This window comes from Typha latifolia, chromosome 2 (assembly GCF_019914945.1).
Source record: "Typha latifolia isolate L0001 chromosome 2, TyphaL0001v2, whole genome shotgun sequence".
Classification (NCBI taxonomy): Eukaryota; Viridiplantae; Streptophyta; class Magnoliopsida; order Poales; family Typhaceae; genus Typha; species Typha latifolia.
The window spans coordinates 18,234,585-18,258,794 of NC_133087.1; the positions used below are offsets into that span (position 1 = coordinate 18,234,585).

Consider the following 24,210-nt stretch of genomic DNA (forward strand, 5'->3'; position numbering starts at 1 on the left):
TAAAATTCTTACTTAGTCATACTCATATCATAACTTCAATCAAAAATTCATAAAATTTATTTCATATGACATATGATATGCTCACACAGATATAAAATTCACATACCATCATAATACCAAATAATTTTAACGATATTGCATATGATCAATTATTTGTGGCTACTTTAATTACAAGCCTACCTCATAGCAGTGAAAACGGATCGGATAGTGCTCAACCCATATCCGGATCCATATTTTTAGTCCGGATACGGATTCGGATATGAATATTAGACTGATAGCAAAATTTAAAACCATATCCTAACTAAACGGATACGGATAATTTTCGGATAGAAGATCAAATCTTAAACGGATATTGATTGAATTTAAAATAATTATAATATTTTATTTATATATAATTAACACAAAATTATTAAGAGTTTTACACTAAATAATTTTTTTATATGTCAAATTTATAAAATTAGAGAAATTAATCTCTATAAATAATATATAATGTATTATTAGTAATAATATTAATATTTACTATTTAAATAAGGAAATTAAAAACTGTAAATCATTTTAAAAAAATATGCGAATAAACGAATATCTGATATCCGTATCCGAATCCGAATCCGAAAAATATATCCGACCCGTATCCAAATCCGTATCCGATTTTTTTAAAAAATTCTATCCATATATCCGAATTAGATATAAAATTTTTATCCGAATCCGATCCGAATTGGGTCAGATAGCGAATCGGGTCGGAGTTAATCCGACCCGTTTTCACCCCTACTACCTCATGAGCATACAAGGATACCCTAATCCTACTTCTAGTACTGCTAAATTCGCCTGAGTCTCATAGCGTGAATATTCGCTCACATTACTGTATAATTTTACACTATATCATATTTAACAATTTTAAAACAAAGATAAGTTCGATATTTGTATTAGAATAATGTTCCAAGACTACACTTGTCAATTAGTTGTTTTTCAGAACATTGGTTCTAGTCGTACAAAATCTATTACTTCTCATGAAAGCTACTAAGTAAATATTTCTCTCAACGTACTGGTGAAGAAAAGAAAATAACAAGAGAGTATACAAGGAATCCTGCTAGAAGGATCCCTCCGTAGACAAAAGCCTGAGAGGACTGTTTAGGATGACTATATTCGATGCTGCAACACTTCATTTTCTCTTTCTCAGTAGCTAAAACACGCTCCACATACCTGATACACAAGAAAAATAAAAGTAGAAAGAATTAGGAAAACAAAAAGGGAAATCTTATCTGTCTTCATCCAGTAGATTACATAGCGGCTAAAATGGATAGTTGAATAGTTTGCAATGCAACAGCAAAATGTAAAAGGCTGAATTAAAAAATGTTTATGAAAATCCTGTTCCCAGTCTCGTCCAAAAATTCACAATAGAAGGGACTCACTGCTGTGTAAATACTGTGCTCTGAAGTATGTCAGAACTATTTTGGTGTGCATCTTCTAACCGATGATCATATAACAGCGAAGATAGATCCACAAGCTGTTCCTCAAGTTTCTGCTTGGACAAAGAACCGATTCAACCATAGATACATTCACATTGATAAAATTATAGCAACACAAAGAGCATCACTCACATCTAAGTATTGTTCGAGACGTTCAACAAGCTCATGGGGGAAAGGTTCTGGCAAATTTGTAATCTTCTTATAGAACTTTTCAACCCAAAGTTCGGTGTTAGTCTTCTTTCTTTTGTCTTTCACAGGTTCACCTAGTGGGGTTTTAAGGTGCTCTGCAGCAAAGGACTGGACAGCCTGCACAGAAATATGGATTAAATCTGTTAACCATAATAGATTGGGCAGATTTTCAAAGAAGTTAAATTATGTTTATGATACCTCTGATGTATCCCGTATCTTTCGGAGTGCAGAATCAACTCGTGCATATATAGTGCTTCTCTGCACAAGTAAAATGTGGATTTAGAATAATAGTCCTTACCAAGATACCAGCACATAGCAAGGTCCAGTAAAGAACATTAGCATTTAAAGATGGGCATGGTGATCACAACATCACTTATTATCCATATAGCAAAGTACAGACCAGAATTACCTAGGTTAAAAATTTATAGCACATGGTTGTTCAAACAATTATTTGTAGTTGATCTGGTGCTTTTGATGACATATCCAATAGATGAAAATATCATGTATAATTAAGATTCCTAAGCTTAGTAGGCAATTACAGCATATTTTTTTATGCTGGCCTTACCAAGGCAACATCCTGAACCATTTGACTGATTTGAGATGAATTTGAAAAGGGCCCAAATGGATGACATCCTGCAGCCAAAAGCCAATTTACAATTGGCCTTTCATGAATATGTGATGCTCTTTCGTAAGGGGCACTCAGCCCACCCACTGTCGAAGCCAATCCTGCCAGGATGTGGCGCTGTGCTAGAGAAGGGAAAGCATATTGTCTGGTTGTTTCTGAGACATAGCTGAAACAGAGAAAGCCAAATCAACATAACAGAAGTTGCAACATATTTGTATACGTCAATTTGTAAAATAACTCAAGCTACACTGGAAATCATGCAAAGCAACTAGTGATAATCAAATTAATTGTAATTTACTTGTGTGTGATCCTTGAAAGGTATATGTAGAACAGAAAGGAACCATGCGTTTTGAAGCTCTTGAAAAGAGTAGCATGCAGAATCGTTTAGGTTACAGCTTCTCAGGGAATAAAAACCACTGAGGATAAAAGAATATGCAAAACATCTACGTGCAAAAATAGAGCTGCAGGCAGATGGTTATTGTTAAAAGCAACAAAAAAATTATCAATCTAACAATTATATCATTGTTTTCCACATACCTAACCCTAGTAGGTCATGATCAAAGGCTTAGTTTTTGCTGCTGTTGATGTCTTTCCTATTGTTTTACTAAGGTGATAAACTTGCTAGGTAGAACAGTCGGAACTTCATTCAAAATTGCATCTTTAATCCAAAATTAACTGGTTATTTCCCTACTTCATGAGCTAGTGAATTTCCACACCAGCTGGAATTCTAGGAAACCATGAGTGGAATTAAAAGTCTCTAATTCAATTGGAAATAACAACACCAGAAGTAACTTTCCATAAAAGAAATCAAGCTAACAAAAGAAGTGAGAAAATAAAAGAGAGGACAACTGCAATTGTCATACAAAAAGAATATTTGAGGGACTAGGGAATGCCTAAACATACCTCAAAGGTATCTTTTCATTTTCATGCTGAAGGACAATAACAACATCCTTGCTTGTCCAAACAAGGCTTTCATCTTCCATAAGAAGATCAGAATCAACATCAGCTAGTGATAATATAAAACTGCCAAAAGGTACAAAATGTAGTTAGCAAAAACCATCATCAACTAATTATACTTATGGTTCTGGCTTGATCATCTCACATAAGGTCCAGAAGATATTAAACAACATTGGCAGATAAGTGTTTCTTTTAAGCATTAATATGCATTTTGTATTTCTGAATGTAAAAGTTGTACCCATTATCCCTTTTCCCTATAGGTAGTAATGTAGTGTCCTTTTTGTCCAAAAAATGGTCAACTTCATCATATGAAGTAGTGAAACAAACAAATCCAAGTTAAACTTTGAGATAAAGGATTACTGAAATGTGCATGGTTATCTGCTTCTTGGCATCTTAGACTAATATAGACCTCATATGTCAGACCTTTCTCTTCTCTGTTGAGAAACTTCTCAAAAAGTCCAAGTTGAGGCAAATACTTTCTGTTAGAGCTACTGGCAAAATAGGCCAGCTGTATAATTGGTTTCATGTTATACACCTTTCGTGAATAATGTTTCCTTTGACAAACAATCAGTATGCAAAGAATATGAACCATTTAAGGCAAGCAACGGCTTTGTTGGACCAAGTGGTGTTATTAGTTCCAACATCAAGGTAAGCTAGGCTCACATTGTCGGCAAATGTTAGGAACAGGATTTATGTAATTTAGTACATCAATAATGGTGCTCTGTGTTATTTTCTCTATAATAAAACATGGGTTTTCAGTACCTATAGCAACTTCTAATAGTTGAAGAAAAGAGGAAAACGTTATTGAACGGTACCTATTTCTTTGAGTCTTCTGTAGGGATGACACAATAGTGTTAGTTTAGTAAGGAAAAGACTAACACTTGCCACAAAGCTCTTAGCTGAGCAAAAAATATCTATAAAAAAACAATGTATATGAATTTATTTTGGATGCTGACAGAATTAATGTATTCAAATAGTGTTAAAATAGAAAAGGTGAATCTCACTCGGCTTAATAAAAAAGAAGCACATGAAGAACTTATTCTCAAGATTTGCAATTAGACATGGGCATTCATTTTCTGCAATCTAAATATGCTGCTTATATAGTTTCTTAATTTCTTCATTGCCTATTCATTGGTAGGTTCTAAGTAGTAACAGGACAATTCTGTTACTTTTTTGTTTTATTTTAGATTTAACACAGCTTGCAAAGCTCATAGCTCTAAGCATGGCTACTTCATTTACCCCTCCCTACTGATATCCGATACGGCCCGATACTTATCGGACATGACTGAAGAAGTATCCAAATTAAAAAATAAATTTTAATTTTATAATACCACTGGATACGGCTCCAATATATTTTTCAAGTATTACAGTTTAACAGGTTGAGTTTTCCTGGTTAATGGGCATCGAACCATTAACCAGATAACTATCCGTTAACAGTTAACTAAAATGAACTTGAAACCTTTGCTTTCTCACGCAAAAAATCCTTCTTCCTCACGCAACAAACCTTAAAACCCTAGCTTCCTCCACCAGGAGACATCCGATGGTGACTTCAACAAAAAGGAGAAAACCGTAGCCCTTCCTTTCTCCCTCACGTGAGGGCGGCAATTTGAGAATTTGGGATATTTCATATTGTGCTTAGGAATTTGAGATTTTTCACGTTGTTGTTGTAACTATAGTTTTGTTATTTTCATAAGCAATGTTGTATATTAGTTTTACATTTGTATTTTCTCTCTCCATGTTTGAATTGAGGTCAATCTGCAATAGGAGATATTAGAATTTATGTTTTGTACTGTTGTGTTGTATTCTTGTGTTAAAATGCTTTCATGCCGTATTATCACAGAAAATGGCTACTAGTACAAGTGTCGAAAGTATAAGTTCCACCAAGGTACCTGCAAAGCATCAGAAGTAGTGAACATAAGTTAAGGAGCTCAGGTAGAATGATATGCATTCTTTACCATATTATTTAAATTAGTTGGCAAAATATTGAAAATGTCTTTTTTTAATTTATTTATTGGCATATACATGACGCATTTGTATCCTAGTTTTTAAGAATTTGTTGTATCCTTGTAACCATATTGTCGTATTCCCATATCCTTATCACCATATCCACATATCTCGTATCCGTATCCATATCTATATCCGTTCATAGCAATCTACTCAAATTTGCTACACATTGAAAGTAGAATAATCTTAAAGAAATATAAAGTTGTGTTATTAGGTAAATCTTAAAGGAAGACACTAGTTGTACAACTTCTACCTAAAGCAGACATAAAAGTGTGCAACTTGCATTTCCAAGTGCCAAAAGTTAACTTAACAAGTGTAACATTAAGGGCTCTTAACAGAAAAACAAAGTATGTGGCATTCCAATATAAGATACCTAAAAGTAAGTAACATGGAAGTGAGATACATAATTACACATCCAATTAGACTACTTAGTACATAGCACACACATGCATGCAAGCACAGTCACAACAAGGGATAGAGAAAGAGAGAGAGTAAATGCGCTCACACAGGAATAACTCGTGTTCCATATGTTCTATACAGATTTCCCTGTTTTTTTCCATGCTTTCTCTTATCCTTTTCATATTTAGGGATGTAAGATTCCCATATTGCTCTGGTCTTGATAACAGTATCTTGTGAACTATCTGCCTCATCCATCCAGTGCTGGGATAGAATATTTTTAAGAGATGAAAATTTAAAGGCATGAGTTTGATGCACAAGGGATATAATTAAATCACATGAAATTGGATAAACATCTCAACACAGACCTGACGAAGGAAGAATTTACTTGAGAGAGATGGATCTGCAACTTCTAGTAAACCAGCTGCAAGAACATCAGCAGATCGTTCCATCTCCTGAACAGGTGCAGAAACAAAGTTAACACTGCAGATAGAATAGAACAAACACCATAAAAGGAAAACATAGACAACACCACCACAAACAAATAACAAATAGAAAAGAAACTTGCTGGTGGTACCCATTTTTTCACTAATAAGTGTCAAATTATTTCCGCAAGTTAAATGGAGGAGTTTTGACCATGGTTTCAAGTTTATTTGTGATCACCTTCATAATAGAACTATATTGCTATGGCCTCCTGAGACTTCCTAGGAAATCTATTTACTGCGGATGTCAAATATCGATACTGCCATATATTTATTTTGCTTCCAAAGTGGCACAACGATACTTTCTGCTCTCAACTAATTGTTTAGTCATTTGTCTAAGCATGGTTATCTGATGCACAAAGATAGCTAGCTCCTTGAAATATGTTACCATCTTAAGCATCTTAAACTTCAATAACTTGGCACCTTGGTAGAAATAAAAAATTGCACACAAGATAACTATCTTAGCCTAACAGGAAGATTATTTCTTAATCATGATAAAGTCTGCATGGTTTCCCATCTACGTTGGTTGCAAGAACAAACAAAGAGTATCTCTTCTCAGCAAAGCTGATGGAAATGTGCTCCAGAAATGATGAAATCCTAAAAATTACAATGCATATAAAAATTAAAAATAGGAGAAAAGTAGCAAATGGAGTGTTAGAACTTAGAAACATAATTACATACACAAAAGAATGTAATATGAGGAGTCTGCACAAAGCAACCTCTTTAAGAATTGCTCCATCCAAATATGTTCTGGTATGGACATGAAATCGCCCATCTTTCTTTGTTTCTTGCAGTGAATGACCTTGCATAGCTTTAGAAACCGCAATGGCCAACTTCTCATGGCGATGCAATGCATGTGAACCACCCACAATCATTACTTCTTGCCCAGCATGGACCATCTTCTTAACCTAACAAGTTTAAGAATAGCAAGAAAAGGAAAAGCTCATCACGAGGCGGGAAACAGCATCTAGCTACTTTTAACATTCTGAATATGTTAGAGAACATTACTCTACAGCAAGTTATTAGGTATCCATTTTGGGCTCAGAATCGGCTAGTTGAAAAAATTCATAACATATCGCACGAGATCCATGTCGGCTGACCAGATCAGGATCGGTCAAAAATTCACTTACCTCTACAGCATAGCAAGAAAAGCAATCAACATAATAACTTTACAAGATCTACAAAAGCATAGTCCAAATGCAACAAAATTCTGGGTATGTATTGAATAGTTAATATATTAGAGGAGCTCTAATTAGGACAAGAATTGATGGCACTGAAATGAGTGGGCATTAGCTGCTCGAAGTTAATTGCACAATGAAAATTCAATGTTGCAACTCAATACTCTAAATTACAATAAAGAGATCCAAAAATTGACTTAAATTTGGTAGCCTAAGTCTTGTATGGATTAACGATAATGGGATCAGGTGGAAGTTAGGTTAGCTAATTAAGATAGGGCTTCCAGGATCATCTTTTATTACCTATGTACCGCAAACACTCTAGTTGCTTCAAGGGGAAATAAAGTTTGTCTTCAAGTTAACCAATTCTAGAGACCAATCAATATAGGGAGTTTCCTGCTGTACTTTAGCTAGAATATTTCCTTATAATGTACCTTTCATTTTCTCAGACATTTTCAAACAGGGCATTTTGCATGGCAAGAAAGATGCAGAATCAAATATTACAACCCACTAGATATGCTCTCTTTCAATTTATTTTCCTTCCCCGACCTCTTATCTCTTCTGCCTTGCCTCCCGCCTTTTACCTCTTTCGCCTATCAAAAGTCAAAACACAGCCAATACAGACTAAACCAAACTGCCATCATATGCACAGTACGACAGGTGTTGTATCAATGACAAATGGCATCAGCATATAATTCCTCAACATACACTAATTAACGAGCACTTCTCTGTTGGCCTTAACAGTCATTAGAGATCAGCAATATGACTGCAAAAAGATGCTTCATTAAACCTTTAAGTTACTCAAAACATATAATTGCTCCTCTTGAAGAAGTGCTAGGGAAGAGGAAGTAAAAAACCATAAGTTGATACTTAATGTCAAATCCCATGTTTATGGCCCAGCATCGAGAACTTGGTTGGTTCGACTTAAGGCAGCTCAATTTATATGCATGAATTGTTCTATGTTCAACATTATTAGCATCTGGCGTTAGGTAAAATATCGATCAAAAGAAACTTGGTTTACACTTTACAGAAGTACTGCAGTTTGTAATCCTGTTCTGTTATCCTGAAACTACAGTTTGTTCCAGGGATATTTTTGAGAAATTACATTTAAGAGCGCATAAGCTTATTCAGTGCAAATTAATGATATACCATGCTACTGCTTCATGCTGATTTAAGCAAAATATGAGATGCATAAATATCAAGTGCCCATGAGACAAAAGTTCTAGGTAGAATACATAACAAAAGAAAACATCTCATTTGATTAATTATTTGAAAATTTGACAAATTTAAATTGCATAAACATGTTAAACGAGATTTAACGCACCTCTCTCTCAATTGATTGAATGTCTATGCTATAATTATGGCCAGCCTGAAGGATGCTATATCTATTATGATTTTGCAGCACAATTATAGGTATAAGCAACCTTGTTGTCAAGTCAACAGTCTCAAACCTGGTTCCAAACAAAATTTACATCAGTTTAAACAGAAGAGTAAGGGAAGAAAATGAAATAACAAATAACTCTCAGAAAACCCATATGAAGAAAATATTGTATGTTATGCATTTTATATCAAAAATAAGAAGATATATCACATGAATGTTTTGCATTTTATTTTGTATAATATGGCATTATAGTTGTATGCAATAACAGAAATCAAGGATATGAATATCTATGTTGTGTCTGTTTATAACCCAGCATAGTTCTTGTAGTTTGCGACAAAATCAAAATAACAAATGGAGTCAGCTTATCTGACCCATGAGTGTTGTGCTGGCCAGAGGAAAGGGAGGAAGGAGAGAAAAGACAGTGATTGTGGTGAAGAGAACAAGAAAGTCTCCAACAAAATACACACGAAAACTCTAATTAACATAAGTTACTAGAGATTTCAGGTCAATTCACATGTCAGTAAGCCACCAATACAAAAAATGTGTCAGTCCCAACGATAAACACCATAATTGAAACCATAAATCCTAGAATTCCAGTTCTCTCAAATCTGCTATTTGGTAGTACTAAGTTGTGAAATTTTAATTGGTTTCAAAGTATTTAGTTGGATTCTATGTGTAATTAAATTGGACGATTCCAGGTCAGATTTCATTAATGAATCCCGAAATTATCCCCAGATATTTTCTCTGTTATAGCTTTAAATTGTCCTAGCAGAAAAAGAAAAGCTTTTCATCATAAATATGCAGCATGACTGATTATATCCATACCGAATATCTGGTGCTATAACATGCTCAATGGTAGTTGAAACCAAAGCTGCTAGCTGCCCCATGAAAAGATCGTATGTTGAAGCAAGGCTTACAGCAGCACTTGAACCTCTTGGAAATAACAAATGTGATAACCGAGGGAGTGTTCTATAACTAACACTTCCTTCTTCAGTTTCTATTTTCCCATACGTACAAGGGCCCGCTGAAAGATCAATCACAACAAATCTGCAGCAAAGTAATGAATATTAGACATGACAAAAGCTCACAGAAGAAAAAGTAAATATTACATCAGCTTAAAATACTAGAAAGTATGAAAAGTGGATTACATTATAATTGACGTAACATTGTAACTAGTAAACATAGTGTTCTAGCATTTTACAACAACTGATAGAATGTTATTTTTTGTATCTAAATACTACAGATGTTTACATGGGTAATAAAAATTGCAGGCTTAATGAGAACAGTATATTAAAAAGCTAATAGTAGTAAGAATCAGAAAATGAAATGGTTGATAAACACTCAACTCTAAAAAGGAAACAAGAAGCATGTAAAGAAAGACATTTACTTATTTAATTATGAGTATGAGCAAAATGTTACTCAAAATCAATTCACCAACGTCTACCCGATTGTATCTCTCCTTACAGGGAACAGTAACTGTGGAAATCCCAAAATTTTAGCGATATTATTCCTGGTGTCATGCAGGAGTAAATAGAAATGAAATAACCAGGGATTGATGTAAATTATTTGTTTCCTTTTTTCATTCATTCAAACTAGTATATGTACATGTAATGTAATGTAATGTATTTTTTCATAACTAATAAGATCGACAGAAAATTCTCTCCTCTCTTTCTAGATGGTATCAAAGCAAGGTTAGTCTACCCTTGTTCGTCAATGACAAAAGACAGCCAAGGGACAATCACCTCTGATAACAAGACAGAGGAAATCCCAACAATGAAGTCCAGAGGATTTACCGATAACGCATCCTTCCAGCTAACCGTTGAGAAACTCAACGGAAAGGATTATTGAGAATGGGCTCAATCAATCACGCTTGTAATCAAAGAAAAGGGGAAAATGGGTTTCCTGACCGGCAAGATCAAACAACCTAAAGCAGTGAACCAGGCAGCGTTGCAAAAGTGGTGGTCCAAAAACTCCTTAGTGATCGCTTGGCTCATGAACTCCAAGAAATCACAGATAGGGAAGACCTATCTCTTCCTGCTGACCGCAAAAGATGTTTGGGACACCATGAGACTTGTTCTGATGCTGAAAATTACTCTCAGATTTTTTATCTTAAGACACAGCTATGGCGGATAAAGCAGGTAGAGAAGGAAGTGACTGAGTTTTTCATGGAGATGTCAGCGATATGGCAAGAACTTGACCTGAGCATGGAGGAGACTTGGGAGTCAACCACCAATTGCATCAGGTATCGAAAAAAGGTTAAAACTGAATGAGTTTTTTAGTTCTTGGCAGGGTTGAATTGTGATCCGGATGATGTGTGAGGGAGTCTTGGGGCAACAACCACTTTCATCCACCAGAGAAGTGTTTGCTGAAGTCCGGCGTGAAAAGCAGTGACAATACGTGATCCGGGCCTTGTCCACCAAGAGGAGTCCTTGGCTCTTCTCACTTATGGGCCAAATGGTCCGAGTGGGCCCGAGTGGTTCTAATGGTACTGCCATATCAAATGGAGGCAATGGATCTGAAGCAACTAGTTATTTTACTCGTGGGCCTTTCAATAACAATCAAAAAAGAGGGAATCCTTGGTGTGATCACTGTTGGAAAAATGGACATACAAGGGATAATTATTCGGAAATTCATGATAAACCTCCAGATTGGAAGCCAAAGCAAAAGAATCGTGAGTATCAGGCCTCAACTGAAAAACCTCAAAGAGAAATGTCTAATTCAAATGAAGCATTCTATACTGAACAAATGGAACAACTATATAAGATGTTAGCGAGTTTTCAAACATCGGGTCAATCATTTCCGTCTGGTTCTCAAGCTCACTGAGGTAATTTTTTGAAGGCCTTGAGTAACACTACATCTAAAATTAGGACTCCGTGGATAATAGATTATGGTGCTTCTAATCATATGACTGCTTCATTCACTCTTTTTTCTTCATGCTCACCTTGTGCTGGAAATCTCAAAGTCAAAATTACAAATGGAACTCTTTCACCAGTCGCAGGAATCGGGAGTATTAGACTGTCTAATTCTATCACTCTTGAGTCTGTCCTTTATGTTCCCAAATTATCCAGTAATTTGTTGTCTGTCAGTACATTAACAAAACAATCCAGATGTTCTGCTAATTTCTAGCCATCTTCTTGTGTCTTTCAGGACCTATCATCAGGGAAGACGATTGGCAGTGCTAAGGAATGTGAGGGACTCTACTACTTTGAGGAAGTCAATGTGAGTACACAATATCAAGTTGTGAATTGTAGTTCAGCTTATGCTGATGGGGATAGTGAAATTTTGTTATGGCATTTTAGAATGGGACATCCAAACTTTTTGTATTTGAAACATTTGATTCGGTCCATTTTCTTAAATAAAGAGTTGACTGATTTGCAATGTGAAATCTGTGAACTTGTGTAACATCACCATACTTCCTTTCCTAAAATCAATATAAACCATCTAAACCATTCACTATTATTCATAGTGACCTATGGGGACCCTCACGTATTCCTAGTCGTACTCTTACAAAATGGTTTGTGACTTTTATTGATGACCATACTCAAGTTTGATGGGTGTACTTGTTAAAAGAAAAAAACTGATGTTCGTAATACTTTTACCAATTTCCATTCCATTATTCAAACTAAATTCAAAACTCGAGTCCAAATTTTGAGAACCGATAATGGCACAAGAATATTTTAGTACTACCCTTGGAGACTATCTCCAACATCATGGAATCATTCATCAAAGCTCGTGTGCTCATACCCCCCCTAACAAAATGGTAGCAGAAGAAAAAAAAAATAGACATCTTCTCGAGGTTGCTCAAGCTCTCATGTTTACCACAAAAATGCCAAAAACAATTTGGGGAGATGCCATATTAACATCGACCTATCTTGCAAATCATATGCCCAGTTGTATTCTCTCTTTTTCCACACCTCTCACAAAACTCAAACAAGCTTTTCTTACCTCTCACCTCTCCTCCAATCTCCCTCTTAAGGTCTTTGGATGTAGTGTCTTTGTTCATATTCACTCAAATACTAGAGGAAACCTTGATCCCCAGGCAATCAAATGTGTCTTTATTGGGTATTCTCCTACTCATGAAGGTTACAAGTATTATGATCCCTCCACAAAAAAAAAAACCTTTGTTAGCCTTGATGTCACATTCTTTGAGAATCAACCTTACTTTACTCAGACCTCCCTTCAGGGGGAGAAAGAAAATGAAGATCGGTCTATTAATTTTGACATTTTCCTCTTTAAGACCAACCCAGACACTACCTTGAACTGTGAATCAACAATCACACCATCCCATTCTAGTATGCCATTTACAATGAAAACTTGAACTCAGGGGGAGATAACGAAGAGACAAGGAGATACTTGTTTACTCACGAAGGCTGAAATCAAAGGAGATACTTGTTTACTCACGAAGGCTGAAATCAAAGTACAAGAACAATTTCACATCCGAAGTACCAAAGGAGTTGAACCCAATGATACCGCCAAGTAGTCATGAGTCTCCATCCAGCACAGGTAATTCTCAGTCACCTGTTGTCAATGATTTACCTTTAGCGCTTTGGAAAACAAACGCGGTCATGTACCCTTCATCATATCTCCAAATTTGTTTCCTATAAAACTCTGTCACCCAAATTTCATGCTTTCACCTCTAATATTGGTAGAACAGTGATTCCAAAAGATATCCAAGACGTATTGAAAGATAGTAAGTGGAAAGAGGTTGTATTGGAGGAAATGCGAGCATTGGAAAAAAATGGAACATGAGATATGGATTTACCAAGAGGAAAGAGGGTTGTTGGTTGTAAAAGGGTGTTCACAATAAAGTAAAAAGAAGAAGGATCAATTGATCACTATAAATCTCAGCTTGTAGCTAAAGGTTTTGTACAAACCTACCGCATCGACTATACTAAGACTTTTGCACCAGTGGCAAAACTTAATACAGTCGGGGTTCTTTTGTCACTTGTAGTGAACCTAGATTGGCCCCTACAATAGCTTGATATAAAAAATGCATTTCTCAATGGCTTGCTTGAAGAAGTCTTTATGAAGATTCCATCAGGTTCAGTAAAAAAAAGAGGAGAGAACAAGGTCTGCAAACTCAAGAAATCACTTTATGATCTCAAACAATCACCAAGAGCATGGTTCGACAGATTTGCAAAGGTGATAAAAGGAAAGGATATCAACAAGGACAATCAGATCATACTCTATTCTTCTGACAGGCTGATGACGGGCTGAAGACAATATTGATCATATATGCCAACGATATTATTCTAACTAGGGATAATCTGGCCGAGATTGAGAGATTAAAGAAAATTCTGGCCACAGAATTTGAAGTAAAAGATCTAGGACAGATGCGTCATTTTCTGGGAATGGAAGTTGCTAGGCCAAGAAAAGCATTAGTGTTTCACAGCGGAAGTATGTCCTTGATCTTCTAATATAAGCTGGGATGCTCGGATGCACACCAAGTGATACTCTAATCAAAGCCGGAAAGAAAATGGAGGATCCTGGAAGAGCAGTTGATAGAGAGACTGAGAAAGTTATCAGAGACTTGTTGGCAAATTGATCTATCTTTCTCACACAAGACCTGACACTGCATTTGCAGTTAGCATGGTGAGCCAGCATATGCATTCACGGAAAGAAATCCATCTTGAACAGCTTACAGAATCCTTAGATATCTCAAGGGTTAACCTGGGAATGGATTATTCTTCAAAAAGGATGAAAGACATGAGATAGAAGTTTTTACTGATGAAGACTGAGCCAGCATATGCATTCACCAAAAGAAGTCCATCTTGAAGCAGCTTACAGAATCCTTAGATACCTCAAGGGTTCTCCTGGGAGTGGATTATTCTTCAAAAAGGGTGAAAGATATGAGATAGAAGTTTTTACTGATGCAGACTAGGCTGGATCAATAGAAGATCGGAGGTCAACAACTAGATACTGTACGTTTGTATGGGGAAATTTAGTAACATGGAGAAGTAAAAAAACAAAATGTGGTAGCTCGAAGTAGTGCTGCACATGGAATTTGTGAAAGTCTGTGGTTAAAAAAAAACTTCTAGAAGAATTGCATATTGGTGTTGATCTTCCTATTGAATTTTTTTGTGATAACAAGGCTGCCATTAACATTTCTCTCAATCCAGTTCAACATGATCGGACCAAACATGTTGAAGTGGATAGGCACTTCATCAAAGAGAAGGTAGAAAAAGGAATTGTTTGCATGACTTACATTCCCACAAAAGAACAAACAGGTGATATATTCAGCAAAGGACTTCCTCGACAAAATTTGGCAAGTTGGATATGATCAATATGTATGATCCAACTTGAGGGTGAGTGTGGAAATCCCGAAATTTTAGGTATATTATTCCTGGTGTCATGCAGGAATAAATAGAAATGAAAAAACCAGGGATTGATGTAAATTATTTGTTTCCTTTTTTTCATTTATTCAAACTTGTATATATACATGTAATGTATTGTTTCATGAGTAATAAGATCAATAGAAAATTCTGTCCTCTCTCTTTCTACGGTAACTCATTACAATAAGGGACACTATCTCGCATGACTGTATTGGAATGTAAACAACCTCTATAAAGGTGCTCAGACAGTCACAGGAGAAACGATATTTGAAACAGACGGTTTCTAAATAAATGGCCTTTTATATTACCAAAGCACATTCATGCTTGAAGAAAACTTGTGCTTCTTCCTATCACCTTTTAACTTATTAAAAAAAATTATGTTGGAGTGCACAATCCATCCAACTAAAGGCAAGTAGGACAAAAAAGGTTCTCGGCTGATCCCGTCACTGAATTAAATATTTTTATGCTGTAGCACGAAACTAGCATAATAACATAGAAACTAGGATGATGCTTGGTTATAGAGATAGAATTACTTGCATGAAGCAATCACAAATTGAAGAAAGTTGGCATAAACTAAGAAATAAATCCACAAGAAGACTCCAAATTTATAGCAGCAACTTGCTTTAGCAATTTCAACCTAAAAGGACAAGATTGATGAGCAATCCCCAACTATCAAAATTCAAAAGTAACATATGCAGATAAACTTCAGCATGCATCTCAATCAACTGCCAGAAGCATGATCCAAATAGGAAATAGAACAAACTTCATAACAGACCATTGGTCATAACCTTGTTTATTTAATAGTCACCCAATTTCATTAAGCTAGAATAAAATTTTACAATATCTTATGCTCCTGGATCTGGATCCAAGATGCACTATTTTGCATAAGGCAATGAACATCAGAAAATTATTCTCCATAGTTGGTTCATATGCCAATCGGTAATCCCACCATCAATCTAGCTTAATTGGGTTATAGTAAACAACCCTCTAAATTTCTCTTCTGTTTTTCTAGTGATGATTTATTAGACTCTATTATGTTGTACCTTAGGATAACCATAAATATTGCCATCTGGCAGTTCTGAACTTTGAACATTTACCCTTCTTTAGAATTGAGAAACTATGCATTAATTAATTATTATCTGAAGACCATTTTCTGACTAGCTTCAAACTTGCATGGTTACTGATGCAAAACTATACAATTTGCAACTTTTCCAACAGTTAAAACCTTGATGATTACAGGCTAGTTTAGGACTCCGCTAGGCTAGTACTTAAGGACATCATTAGCAAGATCTAAGTTATTGTTATCATAATGAGATCACCACCAAGTACATAATGCAACAAACATATATCCTGTTTGTCTCTTCAACTACAATATCTTGGCCAACAGCCCACACTTACCATAAAATCAAATTCACCAGGAAGAATAAGGACTGTCCTATATCTAAGCATGACTTCAGCTCATATTCCTTATAAACTGCCACTGTGAACTTTTTCCCATTTCACGAAAACTATTTCATTAAAATCAGATTTTCTCAGTTCATGAAAAATAAAAGCAAGAAGCAATATCGTGCTGCCGTGAACATTAGCACAAACATATTTTTCATCAAAATTTATGAAGATTATATATTCAAATCGAAGCAGTTCCACATATATTCTAATATTCTTTTTTGTATTGTAGAAAGTTCTAACTTAGAAGGAATTACATAATCAATATAATAATCATTTACAAAAAGATAGTACCTTCCAGAACTTAGCCAAACCTGAGATGCACCTCCTCCATTATAGCGATACCGGTAGATGTAATCTCCTTCTTGTCTTTTAAGCTGTTCCTCCGTCAGTGCACCAATTCTCCCATACATTAAATTGTCAAGATCAGTTTCATTGTTCCTAGGATCCATTCTAACCTACAAAACATAGTAACAAGTAACAACAAACAGTCTATCACTAAAATCTGAAGCACAATTGATCAGCATAAAGAATTTTGAAAATTCATGCAACTCTAGACAAGATTTCAAATTACCATCAAGAGTTGAGACAACAGTACTGGCATAAATTACAAGTACAACGCACAAAGTAATAGGCTGATAGCACATGAATTAATTAATACTGGAAGCATTAAAAAATGCAGCTCTAATAAATGTTCATCATTATACCTTGTCAAAGTTCACAACAAAGATAGCAGCAGGCACAGGTCTGTCCATTTCTGTCGCAGAATAGCCACCACTTTCCACATCGAATATAAATGAGTACAACTTTTGGAATATTGGCTCCACTAAAGTTGCATCTACTTCAAAAAGAGGAAACTCCCTACCATACTCACTCTGAAGGATAAAAGAACCTAAGCATGTTAGAAATCACAAGTAAAATAGAAGTCTCTAAGAGTTCTTCATTTCCAATTATTCACTGTGCATCAACAATGTGTATGATTACCTCTCTGGCAGTGCCTGCAGGAACCATTGCATCCTTCAGTGCCTTCTCAAGTGCTATTAATTCTGGCTGGCCAACCTAGAATGTAACTCATGATATTGGTATAAAATGATTATATGATACATTACAGTTAATATTAGCTATAGAGCAAAAACTTTTATAGGAAAATAAATTGTAGATCTAGGAAGGAGCAGCCATATAAGCTCATGTCCTCTGCAGTAAGCCATGTGAACAAAGGACATAACAAATAACAGTTCAACATTGTCATGGTCGAACTGAGAGAACTTCTAAAAGTTAAGGCTAATCACCAGTAATAATTGCAGTACCCATATCTTCCTAGGTCAAGTAACAATAAGCAAAAATTGCAGTACTCCAGTGAGGCAGACACCTTCAAAATCTCTAGGACCTTGCTTGCATACTAGCATACACACTCCAAAGGAGTTTTTTACTCTAACATTATCTAAGAGCCGTTCCTAACGTTATCCGCAAATTTGGTACAAAGTTAGGATGAGAAAAAACCACCCAAGATGAATCAAACAACTCCAATGGAGGCCACCAAATGCATAAATAAGATGGTATGCATTTCAAGTAGGAGGTACCACAAGGTTAGCTAGAAAAAGAAAATATATAAGCACTGAGTAAGCATGACCTCTAAAATTAACAGAGTAGAAGAAAACAAGTTAAAAACTAGATGGCAGAGACGGATTCACTGTCCAATCCTAAAAATTTGAAACTAAAAGCTCGATGGAGATCGTTATCCTTCTTGACGTATTGAGCATGTGAAATAACAAATGCTACCTAAATTCATAGTTTAGATTGTAAGAAAATTATTCATATGATGCATACTTGTATAGGTCCTCGTAATTTATGCATTTTTCATTTTTCCCTTGATCTTACTGATCCCGAGAAAATTAAGTCAATTTAAAGTATAAACAATTATCATTCATTATTTTAAGAATTAATTTTTTTAACTTTTATACAAGTATATAGCTGTATAGTCAAAAGACTACCATATTTATTGTTCTGATTCAAGTGGCTAACTAGCCAATCCAACCATTATTTTTCCATGCCAACTCCAACAAATACCTTTCAGATAACAGAGTGCTAGTGAAACCCATTTATAATGAATGGAGGGTCAGCCAGTAAGTTTTGTGAAACTTCCCATGCTGTGGTCCCAGAAAATAAAATGAGATGTCAACATGACTGGAGGGCTTAAGAACCCTGTCAGATTCTTACCCCAGACATACCAGAAAACAAAATGAAATGTCAACTATGAATGGATCCACATTTTTAAAGTTGGATAAACATATAAACTATGTAAACAGCTTTCAGTTGTATACAGTAACTATCAAACAAGGCCTTAGTATATGCTAAATTATGAATCTAGAAGAGAATGAGACGAGCAAACACAAGGTCAAGAAACCATAATATATTTTTAAAGCTATCTTACAGGTATTGCATTATATATGATATGATGTTCAATGTCAATAGGCTCTCCTGTCTCGAGGCATGAGGGCCGATGGGTCGGGAAACTACTTTTCATAATATCTTCAAGCTTCCTCGCATCCAACTTGTATCTATATCCTCCATCAGCATTGAAACCAATAAGAACAATATTAACCTCAAGTGGAACCTGAAAGGGAACCTGCAATAGATATTGATATGTTAGTAAACATCAAAAAACTTAGGCAAGAAACTGAAAGGATACTCTTACTGCAGGATACTAATGTGCACCAATACAATACTTTGCCGGCATTAAAAAAAGACAGTATGTTCTGATATATCACTAAAGATATTTAATGTTATAGGTTATTATGATTCCTAGCCGACAATTTTGATTTTCTAACTTACATTAGATCCCCGGCATTGTTCTGGCCAAGCACTAGGGCCAAAATTTCTTTCTTACTCAATTTATGACAACGAACTTCTAGCAATAGTCATGGCTATCTCAAGTTGGAAATATTATCTTGAGGGAACTCATTTTGTGATATAGACTGACCATCAAAGCATTAAATACTTTTTGGAGCAGAAGATACACTCTTCACTACAACAAAAATGGCTTTTCAAGTTGTTAGGTTTTGACTATAAGTTGTGTTACAAGCAAGGTAGGCTTAATCGAGCAACAGATGCTTTATCCCGCCTACCAGAGATAAACATTATGTTATCCTCCATGACGAGTGTCATGCCCACTTGGCTAGAAGAGATTCTCAACTCCTATCACTAGGATAACCTTGCTATAAAAGTATTACCCAAGTTAGCCATCTCAAGTAACCATGAAGACTACTCCCTTTCACAAGGGATCATTAGATTTCAAAACAGAATCTATGTGGGAACCGGTTCAAATGCTCGGCGGACTGTGATTGAGGCACTCCATGCTTCCTCGGTGGGAGGTCATTTCGGCATCCAAGCTACAAGAGAGTTAGACAGTTTTTTTATTGGTCGGAAATGAAACAATTCATAACTAAGTACATTCATGGTTGTGATATTTGCCAAAGGCATAAACATGTCAATACACACCTCAATAGACTTTTACAACCCCTACCTATCCCTACACAGTTGTGGACTGACATTAATATGGATTTTGTAGAACGGCTTCCAAAATTATAAGATAAAGAAGTAATTTGGGTAGTCGTGGATAGACTTAGTAAGTATGCCCACTTTGTCGCATTATCCCACCCTTACACAGCTCCGCATGTAGCAAATTCCTTCATTGACCACATCTATAAACTTCATGGGCTGCCGACTACCATCATCAGCAACCGAGGATCCATCTTCCTCAGCAAATTTTGGCGATTATGTTCGAACAACTTGACACGTCACTTCATTTCAGCACAGCTGCCCATCCTCAGACGGATGGGCAAATGGAAAGGGTAAACAGTTGTCTAGGGGCTTACCTGCGGTGTATGACCAACTCCAAACCGAGCAAATGGGCGAATTGGTTATCTATAACCAAATGGTGGTACAATACCAATTGTCAGAGTAGCTAGGGCATCTCCTCTTTTCAGGCTCTCTACAAGTACGCCCCTCCACAACTAGGCCTCCTTACCGATATTACATCTCCTGTAGCTTCAGTGGAGTCTTACTTATAAGAGAGGCATCAAGTGGCCCACTTTTCATGAGGAGTTATCTAGAGCTCAGACTCGAATAAAATAATTTGTTAACTACCAAGAGACAATAGTGAGTCGGTGACTGGGTTTACCTCAAGCTACAACCATACAAGCAATCATCTGTGTAAATCGACAAAATCTTAAGTTTAGCTGCGAGGTTTTATGGGCCTTATCAGATCGTGGCAAAGGTTGGCACAGTTGCCTACAAACTTCTACCGCCGGACTCCAAAATTCACCCTGTCTTCCATGTTTCCCAGCTCAAACCATATTTGGGTGCAGGCAACACCACAAGCTTGACATTGCCGCTAACTAATGTTGACGGGGAGTTGCTCCTCCACCCGGACAAGATCCTAGCTCGGCGAATGGTGAAACAGGGAGATAGGGCTGTCGTGCAGATCTTGGTGCAATGGCGCAATGCTAGACTAGAGGAGGCGACCTGGGAGGATTACCATGCCATTGTTAGCCAATTTCCAAATTTAGACCCTTGAGGGCAAGGCTCTTAAGAGTGGACGACTTGTCATGATCCGAAGCGGGGAAAAGAAGACCAACACTTTACAAATAAGCCATGTATCAGTGATATAGAGACTATCTTTTTGTGTTTTAGCCCCGTATCAATAGCTACTTCATATAGATGCCCTTATTTAAAACGTGACGCGCACGTGTTGTCGGTTAGGGAGTGGGATTGTCTGACTCTGAGCAGTTAGGAGGAGAGAGAATTAGGGATCTGAGTATGAAAATCAGAAATCCCTAATTTCTTGTAAGCTTTTTCTCATCATAACCTCCAACAAATGAAATAGCTTCCATCTCAGTAGAGGGGAAGAGCTAAATTCATCTTGTTCTTAGGCTAATTACTCTCGATCCAGTGGGATCTTTGCAATTGGAGCTTGAATCCACTGCTGTCAGGAATCAGGAATCTGACAATATTCTTGTCCACGTACTGAGGTCCCTTCCACCTCCAGAGCAAAATTACAGGCGTCTTTTTCTTGGTGAAGAAACAGAGTTTCTCTCATCTAGTTTATATCTTCTTCCACCAAATTCTTATTATATGAAACAAAACTACAATTTCTTTGAGATCTCTTTAATCAAGAAATCTAGGAGGAAGTCCTCGATCATTAGATCAGAATTTTCTCTTGGCCCACATCGAAAGAACGTTTTCATCTAATGAAATCATATCAAACCAACCAAAACCACACCAAAAAAAAAACATCTAACCCTAATTGCGAATCACATAATCTAAGAATCGATCTCAGAACCTCTGATCGCATTCAATAATGAAATTACTGAAGAGATTGGGAGAAGGGTACCTCGGCGCGAGTGTGGAGCATGCGGCGGACATCGGCGCGGACGCTGTTTTGGACGTCGTGGAAGGCGCCATGATGCCACTGCGGATGACCGGGATCCCGCCGGAAAGCTTGCCGCGCCGCGCTTACTCCCAAGAAGAGAATAGAGGAGAAGAATAAGAGGACGGCTAAGCGAGGAAGGAGACCCATTAAATTCTACGAGGCATAAAAAGGAAAGAGAGATAGAGTGGAATCCCTAAGCCAGGGTTTAGGGTTCAAATGAGGATTTCCACCATGGTCAAGAAAAAGAAAGCCCTTCTTGGCCGCAAGCCTCCGAATCCAAGGCGAGAAGAACTGAAGAAGAGGCCGGTCTATAACCACAGACATATCACACCTTCTATTTGCACGAATTTACGTTTCACACCTACTATCCTGTATTTATATTTTCGAGCCCTATATTTCTAAATTTATTCTTAAAATAATGAACAAATTTAACGAAAACATGATAATAATACCCTCACATTTTTTTTAAAAAAAAAGGGGTAAATTAGAGAGATTCATAGTTAATAATATATGTAGTCTAGACATCATAGTATCTTTTTTGATACTTTTATATTAGTTACAATTAAGGTAAGAATAAATTCCAAATCACAAATTCCTTTAAAATGGATTAGAGAAACTAAATATATGCTTAGTTTTTTTTTTTATTTCAACAAATACTCTTTTTTCTCGTATAAATTATGTCTCAAAAATCTATTCTGTGTGCACCATTTGCCGAGATGCAAAAGTACTATGGTTATTTAAGTAGGCTATTAGTCTAAATAGTTTAAAAATCATTTTTAATTATTAAAATTTAAATATAAGAATAGAAATCAATTAAACAATAAAGAAAAACATGTTTATCTCTAGAAAGCACAATATTATTACAGCTACAATAGAGATACATTAAAGAATAGAAATCAATTAAACAAATAAAGAATACATGTTTATCTCTGAGATAGAAAGCACGATATAATCACAGCTACAATAGAGATACATTAAAGTTATCGACAATCTAGGTTTGATGCTTATTTACAGAGTAATAATATCAAAGGTTGATAATATAGTGGCACGACGGCTATCAGGGAGAGATCTAAGTCGTAATTTAAGAGGCACGTTTATTAATATATGATATATTGATGTCTGTATTGATACCAGACGCCAAGAATTACGTAAGCCTTGAAATCAAAATTTAGAGTGGATTAGAAAATTCATAAAAAATATTTAGAGAATTATTTTTTAACATTTTTTTAATTTTTTAGCTAATCATATAACTCATTAAGTAAAAAGAATTACACTCAATTAAAAATATATACATAGAAATATAACGCCCTTAGTAGCAATGAGAACAAAAATATGCTAACAATAATCGGCTATGAATACTTTTTTGCAAAATAATAATATCAAAAGTCGAGAAAAAAATACCACCATGGCTGTCAAGAAATATAAGCCACATAAAAAAAATTATACAAGATACAAGAGATAGATGTTTATAACAAAATTAGTGCTAAGAAACATACGACAACACTGATATATCATGGTAAAAATTTTGAAACAACGATTTTAATCAAAATTTTCCTACAAGTAAAAGTAAAAGAGTAGAAAACCTCTACGAGTTGAAGAAAAAAAAAAATTAATTAAATTAAAAAATATGATAATAAATTATCAGACAGATCTATGTTTTATCATACTCAAACATATCACCTTTTAACAGCAAATATATATATATATATATATATATATATATATATATATATATATATATATATATATATATATATATTTATTTATTTATTTATTTATATAAATGCAAGAGTTGAGGTGCAAATATGGACAAAACAATGTGAGAAATGCATAGGTTTGCACCAAACGGATAAGGGGCCCTCAATTAATGGAAAAAATTTATTAATCATATATTCACATATTTATTATTTATTATTTTTAAATTATTATGATAATATTGATTAAAAAGTCAATATCCAAGAGTAGTATGTTGTTCCAACTCTTTCATTCTAAGATACGAGAAAACTAGTGTGTTTCTTAAAATTTTGTCAACCATTTTATTAGAATTAATAATACCAAAGTTTCGGTCTCATGTTGCCTTGCTATTATCATACTCAAACATATTTATTTTATATAATGATTTTTATATCTGTTTGATAAATATGAGGGTCAGTCGGATTGTAAATATTAATAAAATAGGGTGATAATTGCAGTGCAAAAATATAGTGTTGGAAATTTCGATAACTATAGTCTTATCTATTTATTATTTGTATTTTTAATTATATGATAATGTTGATAGAAAAAATTAATTTGAGAGAAAGTAGTGTTAGATACTTAGATGCAAATG

General features: G+C 35.4%; 1 protein-coding gene across 1 annotated transcript; it reads right to left on the reverse strand.

Annotated features, from left to right (window-relative positions):
• Nucleotides 1–892: 892 nt before the first annotated feature.
• On the reverse strand, nucleotides 893–22,220 carry LOC140781601 (uncharacterized). The gene is made up of 16 exons (XM_073127652.1): nucleotides 21,846–22,220; nucleotides 18,885–19,079; nucleotides 17,438–17,512; nucleotides 17,161–17,328; nucleotides 16,748–16,911; nucleotides 9,501–9,722; nucleotides 8,619–8,745; nucleotides 6,839–7,027; nucleotides 6,006–6,092; nucleotides 5,747–5,901; nucleotides 3,184–3,303; nucleotides 2,221–2,446; nucleotides 1,854–1,913; nucleotides 1,599–1,772; nucleotides 1,410–1,519; nucleotides 893–1,200 (listed from the first exon to the last, which is right to left on the reverse strand). Exons 1-16 carry the CDS (start codon nucleotides 22,029–22,031, stop codon nucleotides 1,035–1,037), a joined length of 2,424 nt encoding a protein of 807 aa, XP_072983753.1. The 5' UTR covers nucleotides 22,032–22,220; the 3' UTR covers nucleotides 893–1,034.
• Between the last annotated feature and the right edge of the window lie 1,990 nt (nucleotides 22,221–24,210).